Source organism: Kryptolebias marmoratus, linkage group LG19 (genome assembly GCF_001649575.2).
Source record: "Kryptolebias marmoratus isolate JLee-2015 linkage group LG19, ASM164957v2, whole genome shotgun sequence".
NCBI lineage: Eukaryota > Metazoa > Chordata > Actinopteri > Cyprinodontiformes > Rivulidae > Kryptolebias > Kryptolebias marmoratus.
In genome coordinates, this window is record NC_051448.1 from 4,598,028 (window position 1) to 4,621,276 (window position 23,249).

At 41.2% G+C, this 23,249-nt stretch overlaps 1 protein-coding gene across 2 annotated transcripts in view; it reads left to right on the forward strand.

The window, feature by feature from the left end:
* The window catches only part of LOC108233437 (nesprin-2), an 85,376-nt gene that overhangs the window by 29,718 nt on the left and 32,409 nt on the right, over positions 1-23,249 (forward strand). Inside the window, exons 40-70 of one of the 2 annotated variants that reach the window (XM_037981595.1) lie at positions 145-300; positions 1,619-1,774; positions 2,450-2,688; positions 2,775-4,800; positions 5,215-5,549; positions 5,650-5,794; positions 6,433-6,633; positions 6,771-7,012; positions 7,096-7,246; positions 8,223-8,366; positions 8,439-8,573; positions 8,806-8,988; positions 9,077-9,214; positions 10,346-10,531; positions 10,903-11,025; positions 11,331-11,510; positions 11,637-11,750; positions 13,081-13,182; positions 14,725-14,784; positions 14,894-15,250; positions 15,359-15,426; positions 15,504-15,648; positions 16,012-16,098; positions 16,354-16,503; positions 16,963-17,160; positions 17,322-17,414; positions 18,425-18,598; positions 18,753-18,923; positions 19,040-19,183; positions 20,620-20,819; positions 22,194-22,326. In XM_037981595.1, the coding sequence (XP_037837523.1) occupies positions 145-300; positions 1,619-1,774; positions 2,450-2,688; positions 2,775-4,800; positions 5,215-5,549; positions 5,650-5,794; positions 6,433-6,633; positions 6,771-7,012; positions 7,096-7,246; positions 8,223-8,366; positions 8,439-8,573; positions 8,806-8,988; positions 9,077-9,214; positions 10,346-10,531; positions 10,903-11,025; positions 11,331-11,510; positions 11,637-11,750; positions 13,081-13,182; positions 14,725-14,784; positions 14,894-15,250; positions 15,359-15,426; positions 15,504-15,648; positions 16,012-16,098; positions 16,354-16,503; positions 16,963-17,160; positions 17,322-17,414; positions 18,425-18,598; positions 18,753-18,923; positions 19,040-19,183; positions 20,620-20,819; positions 22,194-22,326 (6,936 nt within the window). The remainder of the gene's footprint in view (positions 1-144; positions 301-1,618; positions 1,775-2,449; positions 2,689-2,774; positions 4,801-5,214; positions 5,550-5,649; positions 5,795-6,432; positions 6,634-6,770; positions 7,013-7,095; positions 7,247-8,222; positions 8,367-8,438; positions 8,574-8,805; positions 8,989-9,076; positions 9,215-10,345; positions 10,532-10,902; positions 11,026-11,330; positions 11,511-11,636; positions 11,751-13,080; positions 13,183-14,724; positions 14,785-14,893; positions 15,251-15,358; positions 15,427-15,503; positions 15,649-16,011; positions 16,099-16,353; positions 16,504-16,962; positions 17,161-17,321; positions 17,415-18,424; positions 18,599-18,752; positions 18,924-19,039; positions 19,184-20,619; positions 20,820-22,193; positions 22,327-23,249) is intronic. The other variant, XM_037981596.1, reaches the window with a different exon arrangement.

Consider the following 23,249-nt stretch of genomic DNA (forward strand, 5'->3'; position numbering starts at 1 on the left):
CTGCTCCTTACTCAGACACATTTTTGGCTTTAGCTGTGCTGATTCGTCGGGCCTGATATCTGCTGCCGTGGAAGGCGGGACGAGAACAGGAAACATGGAGAAGAAAGGCTAAAATGTGACGCCGCCCCTGTCTTCTGTCTGTAGCCTCAGATCCAAGAAGGCATGGAGCCTGAGAGGACGGCGCCGGGTTTCCCTGCAGAGGTGACAGACGGGTCGCCGGAGTCCCACAAACCCAGGTCCACCATGCAGGAGGCTTGGTCTGAAATTCAGGGCCTGCTGGAAAGGAGTAACATCATAAATGTGAGTACAAGACAAATTAAAAGCTTTAATAATTTTCTTGCTACGCTGTCAAACATGCTGTCATTCTGAGAACATTTCTTTAAACAAAAAAAACTGAAAGAATATTTGTTTATTTCATGGAACATTTCAGAGTTCAGATGCAAGAAGTCCGTTCGGAGTGAAGAGATAAGAGCGTTGGTGTTTTGACTGATGTTGTTGCCTAAAGGGAGGCAAACAGGAAAGATCTGTGATGGTGACTTCCTGTGAAGTCATTAGAGGATCTAATTACACTCAGTATGCAGACACGAGCACAACAGGAATGATTAAATAATCCAAAACTGAGCACGACTTCAAGAAAATATACAAATATTCTGCTTTTTAAGGAAATTACACTCATCTGCCTCTTTACTAGCTATACCTTGCTAGTAACAGGTTGTCCCCCTCTGTGGATCAGTGGTTAGAGCAGTCGTCCTCCAAAAAAGAGAGCTCATGGTTCAATTCCTGGTAAGACACTGAACCCCTCATTGTGCCCATCGGCGTTATAATGGAGCTTAAAGCACTGATTAGACTGATTATAGAAGGATTTAGTCAGGTGTAGTAGGAGTGTTGTGTGGATGGGTAGATGAGGACAGGTTGGGTTGTGAAGCTTTCTGAGTGGCCTGATTGGCTAGAAAGGCGCTACAGAAGTACAGTCCATTTACCGTTTTACCTTCAGAATTGCTTTAATTCCTCTCGTCCATATTGACATGATTGCATCCCAACTGTGACACAAATCTCCCGTTCCACCACATTCCAGAGATTTATTTATCTGGTTTGAGAGCTGGTGGATGTGGAGCCAGGAGTCTAGACTCGTTGGAGCAGCCAGTGTTTCTCCATATTGTCCGATTTTGAGACCATACTCTGTAAGAGATGCTTGTGTGTAGAAAAAAATAAATAAAAAATGCGGTACATCAGCAGTTTCTGAAAAAAAACCCTGTCTGGCAGCAACAACCACGCCACGTTCAAAGTCACCTAAATCTGCTTTCTCCACCTTTCTGATGATCTGTTTTAATTTCAGAAAGTCACCTTCACCTCGTCTAAATGCTGCCCTGTGTTTGGCTGATTAACTATTTGTGTCGACAACGAATTGAACAGGTGTATCTAACAGTTGTGCTCAGCGTTACTAATTGTTGTCTAAATAAATGGTGATGCTATTTCATTGTTTTTCTTGGTTTCAAAGCCTCATTATCTACGACGCCATGACCTTTGCTTTAAAGAACAAACCCAGCAGCAGTTTTTATATTTTCATCAAGGATTGGTGTCCTTAAAACTAAAAAAAAACATTTCCCTCTCTTTACAGAGAACACCCCACCCTGATTTAAACTGGAGCCTGAAAGCCTCTCCTGTTGAAGCAGACATTCGATTAGCACGGACAGTCCAACATGTTTTGGCATGTCGGTATCAACCGGCGCGGCTCCACGTCACGACGATGGCTACACAGTTGAAGGAGGCACAGGTATGTCAGGTTGTCTAAGTGTAAATAAGAACCGAACACTAATATTATATTTAATATTTGGTTAAAAGCTGTTTTATAAGACATGCCACATGTTTAAACTGAGAAAAAACAAACAAGTCATTACTTTCAGTTTGCCTCCAGGAAGGCATTTCAAGAATAGTTTGTACAAAGCCAATTAAAGGTCGTAAATGTTTTGTAATGCTTTGTAAAGCTGTTTTGCACGTCCTGCAGTGTAATCATGGAACATAAACGCATCGACAAACACTTTGTGTCTGCAAAACATGTGAGGAGAGCTGCAGACCAGGGACAATCCAGAAATGCTCATGAATGTCAGTTTATAAGCTATCAAAGTTCTCAAATAAAGCACCTTTTGATAATGTCAATGTTTGTTGATAATTATCTTACAAAACTAGGAAGTACTTTTGGTTTATATATGAAAAGTTATGGTTGTTTATTGATTTTAGTAAAAAAAAAAATCGCAACTTTTAGGAAAATGCCCCGCGAAATCAGGCATTTTAGCCGCAACAATCACAAAAAATGCCCGTGAAATCCTGGAGGGATTGCATGATGGCAGTATTCTTTCCTCAACTGACAATAAATTTCAGTGTCAGTATTTTGCTTTAGTCCTACATAACCTGGACTAAAACGCTGATTTTTCTGATCCGTCTGCCACAGGACTGGGAGCGTATTGTTCAGGAGCAAGTGGCTGCCATGAAAAACAACGTGACAACAGTTTCAGATCCAAATGTCCTGAAAAGGGCTGAGAAACAATGGAGTGCGGCGCTGCTGGATGCGTCTGCCACGGTGCAGGTCAAAACAGCACAGGTGGAACAGGTCAAACAGCATCACCGCCAGGTGAAGATCACCAAAGCTTTCCTTCAGGTTTTGGCATCAGAGAAGGAAAAATCAAGCTTGTAAGCTGTTTAAAAATCAGTATTTGATTAATGTTTTTTTTTCTTTGGCAAGTGGTAATATAATGTATGTTTGGGTGTATTTTCAGAACTTTTTTGGGAGGCAGTGGCCTTCAAGCTGAAAAACTTCACGCTCTGCTTCAAACCCTAGAGAAGAAGAAACCAGCGATGGACGGTTTGCTCAGCTCAAGCAGCAAACTGTCCGTCCACCTGAGTGATGCTGAAAGTTCAGGTGCTCTCCTCGCTCAGCTCAGGGTCCTCCAGGAAGACTGGAGGCTTCTGAAAGGAAGCATCAAACGAGCTCTCCAGCAGGCGTCGAGCGCCGCAGCTCAGTCTTCGCTCGTTTTAAAAGAGGCGAAGCAGCTTCGAGACAAACTTTTAGATTTTCTGGATTTTGAAACCGACAGCTTAAGTTCTTTGGAGTTAGTTTGTCTGACCACAGATCTTAAACTGTATAACCAGCTTTACTTGAGCTTGCAGTCCCAGGCGGATGCCCTCGTCAGTTTCTCTCTGGGTCAGAAGGAGAAGGAGGAGATTGAGCAAAATCTACAGGAATTGGGATCGTTGTTCAACGCCGCGAAGAAGAAACTTGACGCTTGGGCTCAAAGCTGTGGGAGCAGTTCTTTAAATAAGATCAACAAACAGCTACGAGACTTGATCGTATGGGCGAAGCAGGCAGAGAACCACATTTCTACAGGGCAAAAGTTAGCTCTTTTCCCTGAGGAGGCTCGCATTCAGATTGCTGAAATGAGGAAATTTCAGACTGATATTCTGTCCAGACGAAGGAAGATGCGGATACAAGTTGAGGAGATGAAAGGCGAAGCTGCTAATGTGGAAAATGAAGATGGTGAAGTGCTGAAGACGGTGGAAGACTTGTATGAAACTATTGCTGACAGCTTGGATCAAGTTCTTGACACCATGAAGCAAAGTCTGAGTGAACGAGAGGAACTTCTGAGTGAGTTTGCTCGCTTGGATGCCTGGTTAGCAGAGACGCATGCTAACAGAGACCCCTGCACGCACACCGAAAACGTCTCAGAAGCTTGCATCGCTGAACTAGAGAGTGAGCTGAAAACTCACAGGGCAGCCACGGTGGAGATAAGGAACCAGCTGAAACTGCTGGACGCTTTGTCAGAAAGTTGCTCAAAAATCTGCGTGGAGCTGAGTCCAGGAGAGAGCCGCTTCCTTATCACCAGGCTTTCGGGCCTTTGGACGGAGTTGGATGGACTGCTAGCTCATGAAAATGCAACCATTAGGGAATTAGAAGAGCTGATTCACGAGCGTACCTCTTCAGATGAGGAGCTATCTACTGTACAGGATAGCTTAAAGCAAATTTCAGCTGATTTGGAGCAGCAGAAGTTCCCTTTGACGCTAGAAACATTGTCTATGATTGCAAACTTGAAGCACAAACTGATGGAGCATCAGTGCCAAGTCCAAGGGCTCCAGCACTGCCGTGAGGACAAGCAAAACTCTTTACTGTTGTTAATTGGTGAACTGCAAGATAGGTGCAAAGCTCTCAGTATAAATGTCTTTGAACAAGACAAATATTTGTACCTCAGAGGACAAATGGAGGAATCTATGGATATTGCCAAAAGGCAAATCCAGGATGTTAAAAACCAAGCAGTAAATCCAGATGAGAGGTTTAAATTGTGTCATAAACTCTTAGCTGAACTTCCTTTGATCAAGACACAAAGCAAAGAAGCAGCAGATCAACTGGAGGCCGTAGCTCCTGAGTTACACCCATCTGAGCTTCATTCAGAAAGAGAAAAGATTCTCCGCTCGGTGGAAACTCTGGCCTCCTGGGAGCGTTCTGTCACAGATGATACCAAACGCCTGGAGGCCAAGTTTCTGCTGCGTCTGCAGTTTAACTCCGAGCTTCCCGCCCTAACACAACTGTTGGAAAAAACAAGAGAGGGGCTGGAAGGATTAAAACCAGTCGGCCCCGATGAGCGAGCCGTGGACGCTGCGCTGCAGAAACGCGGGGTTATTCGCAGAAACGTAGAATCTGGGATGCGAGTGCTGGAAGGTCTGGCAGAGAGAGAAAAGGTTGACGTGGAGAACTACGAGGATCTGTATTCTCTTAGAGATGCAGCCATGAAAGAATGCGACTCGCTGATGGTGAGATTCATGTATGATGTTGACTCAGAATATTATAGTTTTCAAAATATTTAACTTTATTTACAATTATGTTGTTGATAAAAACACATCTGAATCTTTTAATCTCTTCTAGAAGAATCTCTTTGAATCTTCTTCAGCATACTTCCTCTATATTTGTCTAGCTTCTAGCTAGCCTTTTGCTGCTTTTGGCTTTTACCTATTCTTTTAGCTATATTTTTGCTTCTTTTAGCTACCATTTTCCTATGTTTAGGTAGCGTCATGCTTCTTTTTGCTGCTTTTAGATTTAACAACTCACTTTTAGCTTCTTCATCAACTTTTAGCAAACATTCGGCACCCAGCCTTCTTACTGTATCTTTGCAGTTTCATCTGTTTTCCTTTTTAAATGTTGATTCTGATAACACATGTATCCATCAGGTCAGTTTGTCTCAGGCCAGAGAGGCTTTAAAGGATTACCGGTGGGCAGCTCGGGGAGCTGTAGCCTGCCTTCATGACGCGGAGGCCACCGTCCTAGCAGCTCCCGGAGGGTTTTTGGATTGCAGCGAGGAGCGGAAACAGACCCAACAGGCTTTGAAAGAGCTTGAAGATGTGTTTCAAGCTCACATTAGTAACCTCGTGGAACTGGTGCCCCGGCAGCGCTGCATCTCTCAACCAGAGACCGAACTTCTTCACAGCAGCGTCCTCAGCCGGCTGCTGGTAGGAAGAGCTGTTCTGGAGGCTCAGGCACAACTCAGACTAGACCGTTTGCAGAGGTACTGGCTTATTATTTATCACTAGAAATATCTGCAAATCCCTTTTTAATATAGTGTGGTTACTTATATATGTATTCATTAACATCATGTGTTCTTACAGGTGTGAAATAAGGCAGCAGAGCCTCAAACAGAGTCACGAAGCGGTACGACGGCAGGTTTCAGAGTTTGAAACCAGACTTTCAGAGTTGGCTGCGGAACGAGTGACGTCGTACGATGAATGTATCACCCAGCAGCAACGAGCCAAGGTGGGTTGAGCTCAGGATCATCTGCATCACTGGATCTACTTCAGCCTTCCATTTGACCAGAATAATTATAGCTTCAGAGCAAAACTAGGCAACTTTGAGAATGAAAAGCATAACTTAAAATTCAAAAATTACTACTTGGCTGGGTTTTCTCTATCCCCCACTGTTTCGTGAAGGACGAGTTTGGTTACTACATGTTTGTTTTTAAGAAGAAAATCTTTAAAATTACTAAATGTTTTTTATCTTGACTGTTTGTTTCAAACAATGGTCCCCCTCAGTTTTCACCTGATAATTGTGGTTTTAATTTTAGACATTTCCAGCCACTGTTTGCCTTTTTTTTTTTTCTTGCCACTCATTAAGTCAGGGCTTAAGTATCTTTAATGTTTTGACAGAGTACTCGCAAATTTAGGCGTTTTTATGCTGTCTAGCAAATATTAGCATGCAAAAATGCTAACAGAAGATGATAAACACAAAAATCATGTTGTATTTAAGATTCAGGATCTAAATTAAAGATTTTTAATGGGCTTATAGCCGTAGCAATTAGCAGCTGTAAAAAAAAAAAAAGCCTTGGTAAATGAAATAGAACTCCAGAAAAGCAGTGCTGGAATCGGGTTTAATTTGAGTTTTATTTCTTTGTAAAGCTTTTGTTGGACGATCTTCACGGCTTCGTTGGGAAGATGGAAGACCTGGGGACTGGATGCCCGACGAAGGGCTGCAGGGTTGGAAAGGACGGTGATCTCGGCGCCCTCTGGAGGCGCTGGGCATCGTTATGGCGGGCCGTGGGCCTCCTGATGGCGCACTCAGAGCAGAAGGGAGAGGAATGGAAGGACATCACTATGAGTGTGAGAGTTACCATCCATAAATCCTTTCAGTTAGAATGAAATATAAACTAAAACAATAATAAAAAACTTATATTGAGTTTAATACTACTGCACAAGTACTATATATAATACTGTTGATTAAATCTTATTTTCTGTAGCTGGAGCAGTGTTGCAGCCATGTGGCTAGTCTTCAGGCTGAGCTTCCAGACTCTTCCAGTGTTAGTTTGTCTCAGGAGGAACCCCAGGAGCTTCTTGCTCAGGCTGAGATGCACTGGGCAGGTTTGGAGCAGGAGCAGCAGGCCTTATTATCCCTGGAGCATCGGCTGGAGCACACCCTGAACTCATCAGCTCCCCACGAATCCATCAAAACGTTAGTGAAGATCCAGGAGAGCCTCAGGAGGTGGGATTAGTTTATAACTGTGTGAAATAATTGTTCTGTTGTATGAAAGGTGCTTAAAGGGTTTTTTTTTTTGTTCCTTTCAGCTTGAAAGAGAGAAACCGGCTGCTTTTGGCTGCAGCCCAGGCAGAGGAGAGGGAGAGAGAGCAAAACCAGGAAGACCTAGGAGAGGTGGAGGAACACCTGTTTGCAATTTTACCGGAGCTGGAAGTGTGTTCAGATCCAAGGAGAACACAGGTCAGCTTGGAAACTGTGGATGTTTTAGATCATTCAGAGAAGCAGATTCAGTTGCTTAGATAATCAAATTGTATCATTGTATACTTGAAAAGATTTTTGCATGTTTATCTTACATTTACTGTATACTGTATGTTCTCATCAAAGGTAAAAAAAAGCAGAATTAGTTTCAAAAATCAACATCATTTGTAAAGAATACAAACCTCAATGTTTAAGGCTGGATGGTTCTTCTCCTCTTTAGCACAGACGGCATGGTGTCTGTGGTTTTTAAAAGGTTTTTCCATTAGTCTGACCTCAGATCAGTTCTCTTCTTTGGTCCAGAGGAGACACATCTGTTCACATCTGGCTTCTTCTTTGCCTGATAGAGCTTTAAGCAGCGTTTGTGGACGACACGGCGAACTGTGTTTACAGACATTGTTCCTGAGCAGAACAGAATCAGAACATCCAGCCTTGACCTTTGACCTCAGAGATTTCTGCAGATTCTTAGTCTTTTGATGATGTTATGAACTGTAGATAAAGAAATATTCAGTCTTTTGGTTGAGGAACATTATTCTTAAACATAGTTTTTCACAGACTGGTGAATTTCTGCTCATCTTTACTTCTGAGAGATTCAGTCTTTCTAAAATACTCTGTTTATACCCAGTACTTTTACTGACTTGTTGCCAATTAACCTAATTAATTTCAAAATGCTATTCCAGCTGTGTTTTATTCATTTATTATACCACCTATTTTTGCAGCTTTTGTTGACCCCGTCTTCATTTTTTTTTTAGATTTTTTTGCTGCCACAAAAATCTAATGCAGCTTTTTTTATTTTTAAGTTTAAACATTTGATAAGTTTACGACGTTCTCTTGTAATTAAAATATGGGCTCATAAGATTTGAATTTTGACACAACTGATCAAATTTCCAGTAGCACAAAGTTGAATTTGTGACCCTTATTCTCAGTTTCTTATTTTCCTAACTCGTATCTTCACTGAAAGGAGGTCCAACAGCGTTTGTTCTCCCTGAAGAACAAGCTGAAGTCGATCACGGACAGCTTGCAGAGCCGACACGCAGAAATTCCTGCTGATATCGGAAGGCAGATACAAGAAGTTCAGCAGTCTCTACAGAAAGCAGAAGAAGTGGTGATGATAAACCGTCAAATCCATGCTCATGGGAACATGTTTTCGGCAAATGCTAATCTTTGTTTCTTCCAGCAGCTCTCAGAGAGGAACAACCCGGTTAGGAAACTGGCTGGCAGAGTGAAAGATCTCAGTTCTGGCCTGGAGAGAGTGAAAACTTTATTGGGGCAGAGAAGTTCAACACTCGGTGAAGCTCAAAATGTCCTCAAGGTGTGTTTGCTTCTTGTTTTATAAGTCTCTTTCTGTTTGTAAAAGAATTTGAATTTTGTCCTATGATAGGCCTTGTTTCACTCCTGCTCTTGATTCTTCTTATGTTTACCAATATTTCACTTTAATTAAAAATGTTACCTTGGATGTAAACATTTAGTTTTGGATTCTAACTGTGCACTCAGCTTGATGTTTCATGATTTATGTGACGAGCCTTACGTTGATCTTTCTCCAGCATGTGTGGGATGAGCTGGATGCTTGGCACAGCAGCTTGATGCTGCTGGAGAGCGAAGTGCAGGATCTTGCCGAGGATCATCCGAACAAAGCCCAGGTGCTGATGGACCAGCTCACAGAGCCGCTGCAGCTCTACCAGAACGCAGCACAGATGGCCGAGCAGCGCACCGCCTTCCTCAGCAAAGTCAGGCTCCGTTGTTTGAGTTCGTCAAACGTTTGCGCTGCAGTAAGGCCTAAAGCTTGATGTTCATGCTGTTGTCTGTCTCTCTTAGATCCCCGCCTGCCTCCAGGAGTTTGAAGACATTATTCACAGAGCTGCCTGCTGGTTAGCTGAAGCCCAGGCTTGGCTCAGCGCTCCCTGCTCGTTCACGACGGCTAAAAGTCTCCACAATCATGCAAAATATTTGAAGGTGAGACAACTGAAGCATCAAAAGTGGATTCTGATTATCGGTCTCAGGCTTGTTCTGTGGTTCATTATCTTCCACTGAAGGCGATAATGTTTTTGCTCGTGTTAAAACTCTACAAAATAAACAAGCACTGTATGGCCTTTTATGCCAAATTATTTGATTTTTCTGTTACTGTTCCTAGTTTTTCCACACCTTGTTGTCATATTTTGCTTTATTCCATTTAATATTTGGCGCCAGCGTCGTAAAAATCACAACATTCAGATCCTAAACAACTGTTAACATACTTGCCAACATTTGGAAATGTCAAAGTGGGACAACATAACGTGACCCCCCCTCCCTCCAACCACACATACACACACATTCACATTTTAAGTATTACATTATCTGTGTTTAAGTCTGTCTGCCCAAATATACAAAGTTTTGCCAGACACAGCTTATCTATTCATCAGCTGGTTCTGTCTTTAAAGCATCACTCCCAGAAATACACACAAACATCACAGATTCAACAGGATTTTCCTGAATTCTGATCAATTAATTTGAATTAAACACATATCATTGTTGTTTAAGATCAGGGCTCTCAAGTTTTGATCTTTCTCTCCATCCTCTCAGCTGTTAGATTGTAAATACTGATCAGTAAACAGCTGGAACTTGTTATTTATTAGTATTAGTAGCTTTAGCTAACCTGAACATTTCCAGGCCTCCTCTTGATGCTCAGACACAACTTCCTGCTGTCTTTCCTTCATGCCTACATCTTTATCGTTCTGCCTCTCCATCTTTAGCTCTCTGTCATCAGATGAGCGGGTCTCCTCTCTGCTGTGAGATTGACAGCTGTAAGTGCTTGGGGGAAGTGGGCGGGGCTTACGGTACGCTGCAGAATGAGTGCTTTCTCACATTTAGCCGCCAAAGTCACTAAATTTTTTCGCTAGTCGCTTTAAAAAAATGCTAGAGGGATCTGGAAACTCGCTAAATATAGCATTAAAGTGACAAAAAAGCTGTGTGTGTGTGTGTTTTGCATGAGAAATACAAAGTGTGGCGTGAGGGCCAAATGCGGGACAGGTTGATGCGGGACAGGGGCGGGGCTAAATGCGGAACGGTTAGCAAGTATGTGTTAAAGATGCTTTAAATGATCTCCAGTTGATCCAGGATGACTCTGAGAGGATCAGACACACCCTGCAGGACTTCAGGTCAGTGTTGGCTGAGATCTCCACCGTGTGCGACATCAGCGCCCAGGAGGAGAGGCTGGACCAGAGCGACCAGGAAGTCCTCAAAATGCAGAGCAGCATCATGGAGCCTCTGGATCATCTCCTGCAGGCCGCTGCAGTAAGAATTTCAAAAACATGACATCTACAGTTTAAGTTTGTGTGCCGTGACCTCAGATGATATTTGACTAAAAATGCATTTTAGAGTGGGTTAAATTTCTGTGACTGCAGTTATTTTATTGATTAGGGTCAATAGAAACAGCATGATGTGACAGGAAACATTGATAAAAAATGCATAAAACAAAAATTATATTATATTCCTCAGCCTGAACTAATTTTAGAGACGAGTTCCCTGCTATAAATCAACAACTAAATGAAAGAAAATCCTATCTTGATATTTGTTGAGATAACATAAATTTAAGAAGGATTCTTTGCTTTTAATTCTAACAGTGAGGTTTAATTTCCTGAGGAGGTTCCTGGTATTTCTTTCAGATGGTGGGGGATGTTGAAGTGGACTTGAAGACGATGGAGAAGAACGTCAAAAAAATCGGGACCATTTTATCCTCGATGGACGCCACGAACGTAACCCTTACAGAGCGTCTTCACAGCCGACGGGTAAGGCTCTGAAAGTCAAGTTCTCGTTTGATTTGTGCGAGTCTGTTGACTGATTACTGTAGGCGATGACATGAAATATTTGAAGCTGATGGGCGTGATCTAACCGAGACGTTATGGCCTTTTGATATCATTCATATCCTGGAAAATGTATCCAAAATATTGTGTTCAGCCTTAGCAGTCGTGTCATCTTGAACTGATTTTGTTTTAGTTCAAATCCTCTCAAACCTGTGAATGCAGGTGAACAGCAGTGACCCATTCTTTCTGTGCTGCTCTGTAGTGTAAAGGTCACATTTTTCATCTTTCAGGTGATCCTGGCCAGTCTCCAGTCGATGTGGAGCCGCTTACAGGACATGGACCGATGCAAAGAGGAGATCCACCTCCCAGACGGAGCAGAGAAACTTCTGGTTTTCTCCAGAGCCACGCAGCTCCTTCAGCAGCTGGAGGAGCTGGAACAAGTCGCCAAAGAGCAGGTCTCACTGCTGGAGGTAAAGGTCAACCACATGGAAAAATCAGATGTTTTAGTGCTCACAGAGGCAGAGGAGATAATGTTTTGAAGGTAACAAGGAGTGTTTCTTAATAGCAACAAACATCTGTGTCTTGTGCTGAAACAGAACAAGATAAAGGAGGAAGACAGAACCTCTGAGAACCTGAGCTTCACTTCAGTCTCTGATTTTATCGAAGAGACGCAGCAGCTGGAAGCACCGGCACACACACGCTTTGTCCAGGTAACAAAAAACACAAAACCCGAAAACTAAACTAGTCTCACACGTCTAATCAATTTATGTTGTGCAGCTCATTAACTAACAATCTAAAACTATATATTTTTTATATTGATTTCCACATTTTAAACCTGTTTTTGAAACATTTGGTAAACTTGGAGAACTCTTTAAAGATGTTAGCAGTCAAACCTTTCCTCTTTTTGTCGTCTGTTATCTGAGATTAGTTGAAAAATGCCTAAAATCTAAATTTAGGTTTTGGCATTCCTTGAAGGAATGCATATCACCCTCTGAGTGTTAAACTAACATCATCTTGTGTTGAGAAATAACAGAGTTGTAGTCGTTTTGCTCCAACCTGGAAAATAACGTCATGTCAGTCTCATGCGATGTTGTTAGATGTCTCGCTCAGAGTTTGTGTTGGTCAGGATGTTCAGTTAAAACCACATCAAATTTTAGCTCAGTGTCTGTAAAGCTGACTCAGTTACAGCCAGTTTTCTGTCTGGTAGCATGTCTTTGCTGTGGTGGCCATCTTGAATTGGGTTAATGAGTTGTAGACGTACATCCAGTGATTACTTTAGAGAGATTCATTAAAATTAAATGCTGGCAAAAACATTATTGCCTTTTTCCTTTGGCAGTATTCAAGCTAAATAACTCCATTCAGTGGACTTTCAGGCTCAAAGACATCCATATATATTTCATGTTTAAGAATTTCTGATAAGCTGCATGTTCTGTTTTGCATTTTTGCAGTTTTTTTTTAAATTCATTTGCCTTTAAGAGCATTGTTCAAAATTTGAGTTTTGTTTTTTACGTAGCCGTTGTTAGGATTCATTGTTTTCAATAAAATCTTATCCTCAAAAATTAACTTTGCAAGCATTAGATTAAATTAGCGGCACAGTTGTGGAGTGGTTAGAGCTGCTGCCTCACAGCAAGAAGGTCTCAGGTTCGATTCCCAACCTGTGGCCTTTCTGGGTGGAGTTTACATGTTCTCCCTGTGCTCACATGACCAAAAACATGCATGTTAGGTTCACTGGTAACTTTAAATTGTCCCTCGTTTGTCTCTTTGTCCCTGTGATGGACTTACGACCTGTCCAGGGTGTCCCCCGCCTCTCTCTCAGTGACGGCTGGAGACAGACAGATGGATATGGATGGATGAATAGATTCAGTTAAACAGTTTTCATACAGTAGATTTGTTTGCTGTTCATAAAAAAAACAAATATGAGATTTATTGGATGATTGCTGGAAAAAAATGTTTTGCATCCGGAACAGAAACTAACTTTTATTGTTGTAATTTGAAAGCCACATATTTTACGTTCTCGTTTAAATCCCTTATCACTGAAAGCAGGAGGCTTTTGATGTGTCTTACTCAGAGGAAGAGGAGGATGAGGAAGATGAGAGTTGTCACTCTTCTTCCTCTGACACACTAACATGCAGTATTCCCGAGGTAAATCTGATGAACGGGTGCATGACGGGCGCGCACGCCTCTGGGTACCTCTGTGGTCTGGGCTTCGTTCAAAATGGCTGTCGGTGCTAAAACCTTCTAAAATTCTGACTCTGAGGTCAAGAACAGGAGCTAAATTAAACACAAAAGTTTTAAAGATGAAGTTGCAGAAAAAAAAAAAAAAGTTTAACTCTGACCAGATTAACAAGCTAATTGTTAAGCTTAAAATAACCTTAATCTCTAAAATTTCTATGTAATTTATGTAAACTCACTATTAAAAAACATAACTCTACCATAAATTTTACATTAAACTGACAAAATAAACTAGTAATCATACTAAAACTGCCTAAAGTGCTAATGCTGCTATGGATGGACATTTTCAACAAAAACATCCTTCAAATTTGTCCGTAATTATATCGTTTGGTAGGTAAATATTCAAGTATTATTTAAAAAATAAATATTAAATTTGTAATAATATAAAATCTGATATGTAGTCAAGTCAGGTTTATTTATATAGCGCTTTAAAAACAGGTTTAAAACTGCACCAAAGTGCTTTACAAGAACAACAATAACAGAATTTAAAATAAAACAATGTAAAAATACTACTTCAATTAAATGCCAAGGAATAAAAGTGAGTTTTTAAAAGCAATTTAAAATGCTGTCGGCAGATCTGATCTGGAAAGGTATATTATTCCATAAAATCATACTGATATTTTAAAAGGTCCCAAAGATATGGGGGGGCCAACCCATTTAAGGCTTTATAAGTTAATAAAAGAATCTTAAAATCTATATGATAAAAGACAGGTAGGTAAAGTGAATTTAGCTAATTTCACTTCTGTACACTGTTTTACTTTAATATTTATTTTTTTATTTTGTTGTCATTCATAGGTTTAAATTTAGCTAAACTTCAAATATTGGTGCTTTATAGGCAAAACCACAGAATGCTAAATAAAATCATGAAATGCAGAATTAATAGGAATGTAAAGGTTTGTTAAATAACATTTACATGATTATTATTGGCTCCATTTGTGCTAGCTGTTAGCTTGTCAGTCCAGTCAGAATTAACCTCTTTATTCAAACTGAGACCCTTCAAATATCTATCTACAGCAGGTAAGATATTAACTGTTCCTGACCTGATTACAGAACCTCGTTTTCAGAATCTGAGCTATTCCCTTCAGGTTCAGCAAAGTTTTCAAAAAGAAACACGACTTCAAGAGTTTGTCATTTAGAACGAAACTCAACATTCATCAGGCTCTCCTTTCTACTATTTATCCTGCCTTTTTCTATTTTTATTCGCTTGGTAATTTTCAGATTCGGCACATCTTGTGTTTGCTGTGACAGATTGTTTTGCATGCTGACACGACGCTGCATGAGGCGGGTTGTTTCCTGATGAACCCACTCTGTCGCTGTCAGGAGCAGCTGCTTGAAATGTTCCTCAGATGCACTTTGTTTCATCTGCACACCCCAAAACTAAAAAAAACAAAGAACGGCATGTGTGCGAGTAAATATGTGGGCTTGGATTCAGTTTGCATTTAAATGTGTTAGGACCTGGAGGAGACACTTCACCTCTCAGATGTCCAACATGAGGGCGTGGCTGAGGTTAAGGTAAAAACTGACTACTTTGAGATGTTTGTTTTTCCTTTGATATACATGTATTTACTTTATTTTGACTAAAATTGAGATTTTACCACAAAGTCATAAATTTGTTTTTCAGGAGCTGGACAACGCGGCTCATCAGTTTTCTTTGGAAGCAGAGATGAGTTTAGGAGATGCAGCAACAAGCCTTTCATCCGTGAAGCCCGAGTTTGGATCTCAAAACGCTGAAACTGGATTAACAAAACTGGACAACGTTCCTGAAGCTAAAACCGATGATTATCTGAATCCTGAAAGTGTCGCATCAGCTGAAAGGCAGATTGAAGCTGCTGCTTCAGAGACATTAAACTTCGACCCTCAGATGGAGACGAGACTGATTCCTGTGAGACCGATAACTCCATTCAGAAAGGCATCAGATGAGCTCAGAGAGGACGAGGACAAACATCCGTCCGTGTCCACAGTTCCTCTTTCAGATCAGGTCTCGTTACATTAAACAAACTTTAACGAGTATTTTGCATTCAGTTGAATCTCATTAAAACCCCCAAATTTAAACTGCTTATGTTTGTTTTTCCATTTTATTCTTTAGAAACTTTTTAGCGTCAGTTTGTCGGAAGGATCCCAGCAGCCCGAGGAGTTTGCAGAAGCAGAAATCAGGTAACAGGACGAGGAAAAGAAACTTTAGTTTTCCTTCTCGTGCGGTCATGTTGCACTCAGTCGTGTTCGTTCTGCAGCTCTGCTGGACGTGAAGAGGAGGGAGGGGAGAGCCAAAGGGCTCGACTTCATCATCAGATTTTAACAAAACTGAGCTCTTTGAGAAATGTTCTGGAGGAGCAGCAAAGCAAGATCAGCTCAGAAGATGGAGGCATTTCTGAGCAGGTAGGAAAGAAACAAAAAAAATACCAGAGAACTGAGATTACTTCTTAAAACGTTTCAGATGAAGGCTGAAGCTGTAAAAGAAGAAAAATGACTAGTTTGACTCACTAGTTTGAATCCTAAATAACCAGTCACGTCACCATGGCAACAGTTGGTTCAGCTTTTGTTATTTTTGTCTTTTCACTTTCATAGGTGCAAAGTTGCCAGTTTTAACACGATGACTAATGCCAGAAATTATTACTAATATTGTTAATTATGGGTGTGGGGAGTAAATGGGATCCGTCTGCAACAAACAGACAGAAATAGTAGTTGTTAACCGTACGGATGATTTAACAGAATGCTCCCGATTTTTCCGTTTGTGTTCAGGTTCAAGGACAGGAGCTGGCGTCGACCGGATCCGTTTCTTCAGTTCTGCAGCAAATCCAGGAATCCGTCATCATGCTGAGACAAATGGTGCGAGGAGCTGAGATACAGCAGTGAATCCAAAGATTGGCAACTTCAAAACTTAAAAAAATAAAATAAACTGTCTAAATAATGACAAGAAACAAGAACCTGTAGGGTTTAACAACATAATTAGATGTATTTTAGGCTAATTAAGGCACTGCTTTTGGATTTTGTTAGTTTTTTTCAATCACAAATTTTAATTTTATGCATTTTTTACTCTAGAAACTAAGAGTAACGGTGGTCGTCATGTTTAATAATTCCCAGGTCGTGGGTTCAGACTGTTCTCGTCCCGGTGTGCAGGAGTTGTGGGAAGCTGCACGAAGGATCCTCGGCTGTTTGGACTCTTTGCCAGACTTCCTGTTGGTTTGTGGAGCTGATCAGTGTGATCCTCAGCTGAGGCGGCTGCAGCAGCAGGTGACTGTCCATAAAGCTGTTTACAGGAAGAACACACTTATGCCTCTTTTACACGGACCCTAATTCAGAAGTATTCCTACCGTTCGCTCTTTATGCTTGAATCTGGCCACACCCACGACCAATGAGTGAACAGGAGCTAAGCTTGCGCCGCCCACGAAGCAGGGCGGGCCCGGCTGGTCCGACTCCGAAGCAGGGACCAAAGAAGCAGCGCCGACCTTGAAAAAATGCCGATGTAAACGCACGCAAAGCAAGCGGAGTAGAGTGGAGCCGGGACCTTTAGGGCCCGTGTAAAAGGGGCATTATAGTACTGGAGACCAAGCTGCTGAAACTCCTGGCCTTAAAATATGTCAAATTCTGTGGTTTTAAAGAAGGAAGGATAATAAAACATCATTTTGTTGGCTTTCCACTTCATAAACGCACTCTTTCAGACTTCCAGTGTTTGTTTCCATTCGTTTGCAGTGTGTGTCAGCTCAGCTGGGGGCTTTAGCTGAGCTGCTGGGGAAAGTGGATTCAGAGGTCACACCTACGCTCCTGAGGGCAGAACCAGAGGCTCGCAGCTGTTTGACCGGCCTTCAGGACTGTCTTCAGGCCGTCCAGCTTGTCCTCAACTCCTCCCACAGTCAGCAGGTTGAACATTCAGGCCTGCAGGACCATCAGGTTTGAAACGAACTCGTGATTCTCACAACTTCACTCTGAATTTGCTGTTTCTGAAAATGGAAAGTTGGTCGCTTCTGCTGCTGTGCTGACGATATTTACTACTGGAAGGTGGAACTAAAACTCCACATCATTTAAAGTTTATATTTTCTTACATATTGTAGGAGCTCTCCTCCAACGTACTGCGTCTGCTGGACGAGTCTGAGACGGGACAGAGTCAGATCTTCTCCAATCTGAAGGACGCTCCCAGTTTGGAGGTAACTTCAGCACAAAAATGGCGGCAAACTTTGCCAATTTTACAGATAGTGAGGAAAAATTTGGTGTGGTAGTAATTGGGACTCCTAATGACCTGAGGTTTGTTTTTTTTAAAAACTTTGTACAGTCAACTCAGCCTGTCTGTTAGCAAAATATCTCATGAACCATTAGATGAATTTTAAAGAAACTTTGGACCCAATTCAAGATGGCCACCAACCGCAGCTAACCAACCTTTACCAACATAAAAATGGATGTAAGGCAGCAAATTTCAAAGATTTTAAGCTAAACGCTGGTGTGGTAGTAGCTGAGCTTCATCCCCAACATGCACTCAGAGCGTGTACACATTGTGAAATATTTTCGTTTAAAACTTTGGCATTACCTGTTGTTGTCAGCCTTGTTGTTAGCAAAATATCTCATGAAACTTTACAGATATTAAGCTAAAACTTGGCGTGTTGGTCCTCCTCTTATGATATCACAAGTTGTTTCGTTTAATGTTACTTTGAAGTTTTGACCAAAATGGCTACAGCTGTCATTTCTCAACATAAGATGATCTGAGTCTAAACCTCTGGCATGAAAGGCGACAGGTGAAATGAATTTATTTAAGGAATGCTAGACCTTTAACAGATGTCATGAGTTTTACTTTTCAAAGTGGGGGTCATTTTTGCAGATTTGGAGCATAATCTGGATCCTTTGTTACTTTGAAACCTGCAAACTATCAAAATATTTCTGCAAACCAGAATCGCCGCCTGGCAACAACTCTTCCACAGAGACGAGAGCTCAGCAAGAGATCAACGAGCTCCAGAAATCTGATTATGAATGTTTAAAAGAACACAAACCTGACCTTCAAACTCCTCAGATATCAATCTGATGGGATGTGATGAGTCCACAAAGAGCATCCCAGGAAACTAGTTTTTCCCCCTAAAAGTACAGCTAATATGGAGATACGCTCTTAAGAGAGAAGCATCATTCATATTCAGCTTAAACTCTGCGCTGCTCCTGTTTATCTCTGCAGTGTGCACATCTGAGGGGACGTGCCGGGGAAAAACTCGAGCTACAAAACGCCTCTCGGTCCTTGCTTCGGGGGATAGCTTGCCTTCTGGAAATGGGAGAAGAATGCCTAATAGAACGACGGACAGGCCAAGTTCCCAACCACGGCAAACTTCAAGCTGTCCTCTGCAGACACAAGGTATCTCATTAGGCCTTCAGCAAGTTCTCCAACATGCAGCAAAGTCCATGTTTAAGGAACTTTGCGTAGAGTTTTCAGAGGAAGGGGGAAAAAAAGACATGATTTTCTAACTATAACTCAACTTTTGTGATGAATCTGATATCTTGTTGCGCAGAAACTCCCGCAGGTCCTCAGGTCCCAGCTGTCTTTTCTTCAGTATCTGTTCCAACGTGAACCTGATTCACTCAAGGGTCAGGAGGATGAATGGATGCAGCTGGAGGTCCGGGCTAAAGCACGGCAGCAGCAGGCTCTGGAGCAGGAAGTGGCGTCTGAAAAGAGGCTCCAGGTCTGTAATGTTTGCTTGCTGAGGGCCATACGTGCTCAGAAATGTGCATATTTCTTTGTATCCTACTTGTACTGGGGTTTTACTGAAACAATCAAATGATAATTGGACTGGTTTAGGACTGGATCTGCTGGGAGGGTCTTTGTGGTCGACTGGGTCGGGTGCTGGATGAGTCTGAAGCTTTGATTAGCGGTGGAGAACCGGAGGGAGATGAAGACGACGATGAGGAAGGAACTGTTCAGCGCAGACTGGATGCCTGCGAGGTACGTCCTGCAACTCTGATCACAATTTAGATGCACATCTAGTTACCGCTGCTGCTCGACTCTGTGGCCCTAAGGTTACAAAACATCATGTTACAAAACACAGAAACAGAAGAACCCAACGGGATTTCACAAGAACTCTAAAAGGAAAGAACACTTTTTATGAATCACAAGGTTTGTGAAATAAATAAAACAAAAAACAGAAAATATGAGAACTTTTTAGCAAATCCTCATCGATCTGAAAACTTTAGGAGCTTTAACACCAACATTTCAGAAAACACATTTTTAAGATGCATAAACAGAAAATCAAGCATTTTATATCTAAAGCACACATGGAAAAGTTTAAAAACAAGTCTGCAGGACTTATTTTCTGTTAGCTGAAGTTTGGGTTTTTTTGCTTCTCATTTGAGTTTTTTCAATTCAGAACAAAAAGTGTGGCGTTCCAAGCACTTTTCATCCTGCATTAAACCTGGAACGGCACACTTTTTATTTGATAAGAGAAGGGAAACATTTTCACCTAACAGAAAAGTTTTTATCTTCTTGGGGGGAAAAGCTTGATGGACAGAAAACATGACAAGGTTTTAGGAAACATAACTTCTCAAATAAAATCAACAATAAAACAGAAAACAGGAGATTTTAATCTAACAAGATTTGAAATATTTGTTGTTCAGAACATGTTTTTGGTATTTATGGGTTTTTGTTCAGTCTTTTATTGATCATCATAAATATTACAACCACAGATGTTGTATTTGCTATTTTTATTTTAAATGAATTTTTATTTTATTGTATTTTCTTCCCATAAAAGACAAACTCTTTAAAATTCCCAAACTGCCTTCAAACAAACCAGTTATCGTAGAAAGAGATTTTTTTTTTATGGATTTACTGAATTTTTTTATGTTTGTGCACAAAATAAACTTTGTTTCCGTTATTATAGTCAAGGTGACACAAACCTTTTTTTTTCAGTGCTCAGAAGATTTTCAGATTCATGTTTAAGCTTCGTTCTCAATAGAAAACTTGTTCAGACAAACAAACAAAAAAGTGTTATTTTCTAATTTTATGAAGGAATTTGACAGGTTTACACACAAGTAGAACTGGTCAGACTCAGTGCTGTTTGAAGATGTTTATATCTGAACATTTAAAGTTCCTGATTAACTTTTTATTTCCTGTAATACAGTTAACTTCACACTCAGCTGCCTTGTCTTGTTGTTGTGTTTCTGTCTCAGGTACAATAATAACTCCTGGTTTTTATTTGTAGTTAGTTTGACAGATGACACTGAATGGATTAGAAAGTTATTTTATCGAAGCAGAAGATGCTGGGATTTCAGTGGAGTTGTTTTGTTTGTTTTTAATTTGTCGTTCACGCTGTGATCTGCTGCTCAGCCTGCTCGTCTCTCTGGATCGTGAAGCTCAAACACGGATGATTCTCCGTTTCCCCGCAGAGAGCTCTGCTCTGTCTGGATGAGGGTGGAGTTGTGCTGGGAACGCTCCTGGACCAGAAGAAGCTGCTGCAGGCCGAGCCGTGGTTTGCTGCCTCAGTCACACAGGCAGGGGGGGCTCTGGAGCTGCGATGGAGAGGCGCCTACAGACGGACGGAGCAGGAGATCCAACGCTTTAAAGACATCCAGGACATCAGAGCCAGGTGGGCGAGGTTACAGCCATTTGATGAACAAAGAAGGAAAAGGCCGTGGTAGTTTGTTGTTTTTACACTTATGTATTTCCACAGTGATGTGTGTGAGTAAAGTGTGTATGTCTGGATTTGTTTTTCCACAGTGATTCATAATTAAATTTTTATTTGTCCTAATTACATTTTCATCATTACTTTCAAACTGATGGCATTTCTGCTGGAAGCCCAACTCTGACAAAGTTGTCATGTTTAAAATGTAAATAAAAACAAAACAATAATTAGCAGATATCATAAAGCCCATATTTCTTCACAATGGAACATAGTTTAAACATTTGACATGTTTACCATCCTCTTTTTTTTAAAATAAAGTAATTTTGAATTTGACGGCAGCAACACATCTCAAAAAAGTTGGGCCAAGAGCCCCAAAAGGCTGAAAAAGTACAAGGTACAAATAAAAAGCAGATGGAGGAGCATTTTGCAACAAGTTAGTATTTGTCAAGAGGTCAGTAAGATGACTGGGTTAAAAAAAAGTATTTTATAGAGGCTGAATCTGTCAGAAGTAAAGACAGGCAGAGGTTAGCCAGTCTGCAAAAAACTGCCTCTAAAACAACTGGAAACATTTCAGAATAAAGTTCCTCAACAGAAAACTGTGAAGACTCTGAATATCCCATCATCTACAGTTCATAACATCATCAAAATCTGTGAGGTCAAAGGTCAAGGCTGGATGTTCTGGTTCTGCTCAGGAACAATGTCTGTAAACACAGTTCACCGTGCCGTCCACAAACGCTGCTTAAAGCTCTATCAGGCAAAGAAGAAGCCAGACGTGAACAGATGTGTCTCCTCTGGACCAAAGAGACGGGTCCAAACCATCCAGCCTGCCTCTCTGATGGTATGGGGGTGCATGAGTGCAGCTTTCACATCTGGAAAGGCTCCATTCAGAACAATTTCTTAGTTAGAATATTTCATATGTTTACTATGTTCCATTGTGAATAAAATACGGAATTACGAGATTTGCAAATCATTACATTCTGTTTTTATTTACATTTTAAATGTTGTCTCAACTCTTCCAGAATTGGGGTTATTAAAAGCTCTGACAGAGTTTAATAATCCAGGTCGTCTATCCAGAATTTGATGATTCAGATGATGATTCATAAGAACTCTGAATCATCTTTTAAGGAGGATCTAAACTAGCCGCTGTGACTTTAGTTTGCTGAATCACAAATTAACAGTACATTTCTGTAATACGTTCTATCAGCAGAGAACGGTGTGTCATTTGTTTCCCAGCTTCATTTGCTCCTTTGAACGCCCGCTGAACTTCCCTCTGTCTGAGGGTCCAGTCAGGTTCTGCCCTACTGGTTGACTGATTGCTTTTCCTCCTCCTCCCCACAGATTCCAGACTGACTTCTCTTTGGTCAGCGAACGTCTGCTTGGTGCCAGCAAACACCTGAAGACTTTGTCAGGCCCGGCAGATTCCTCCGACCTGAGTCAGGAGAGTGTTCAAAGCACTTTGGTTAAGCTGCTGGTGAGACTCTTCTTATCTACTCTTCTACCTTTGGCTTATTAAAATAACTTACAAAGGAGTCAGTTTGGAGCTTTAAAATGCCCATGATTTGTTAGTTCATTAGTGTGAGCTGTAATTTCTCTTGCATTGGCAGGTTCAGTTCTTCCAGATCAGATTGATGTTTTAAAATCACATTTTGAGTCAATGAATAAAAAAAAATCATGACCCAGATACTTAAATGATCAAAGAAAGCAGAAAAACTAGACAAATTCAAACTTTGCAGAGAGAAAATTACAATACCAATTAACGGCGTTAATGCATATCGTCCACCATCTTTAATCCCAGAGTTTTTAGACTCAGATCATCTCATGTTGAGAAATGATGGAGTTGTAGCCGTTTTGGTCAAACGTTAAGTTAATCAGTTATAGATGTTTATCCTATGATTGCATTACTTGAAAAAAATGCCTGAGGAGTGTGATGGTGCTGGTGTTTTTAAGATCAAGGGTGATGAACAGAGTTGTAGCGTCTACAGGGGAATTAAGCTGATGATGATCTGAGAGAGAGTTGTGGAAGCTAGACTTAGAAGATGTGACTATTTGTGAGCAGCTGTATGGTTTAATGCCAAGAAAGAGCACCACAGACGCCATCTTTGTTTTGAGGATATTGATGGAGAAGAACAGAGGCTCAGAAAGAACTTGATTGTATTTTTGTGGATCTAGAAAAAGCATCCGACAGGGAGGAGCTGTGGGGTTGTATAAGGACATCTAGAGAGGCAGAGAAGTTGGACTGATACAGGACATGTATGAGGACAGCAGGACATGTATGAGGACAGCAGGACATGTATGAAGACAGCAGGACATGTATGAAGACAGCAGGACATGCATGAAGACAGCAGGACATGCATGAGGACAGCAGGACATGCATGAAGACAGCAGGACATGTAT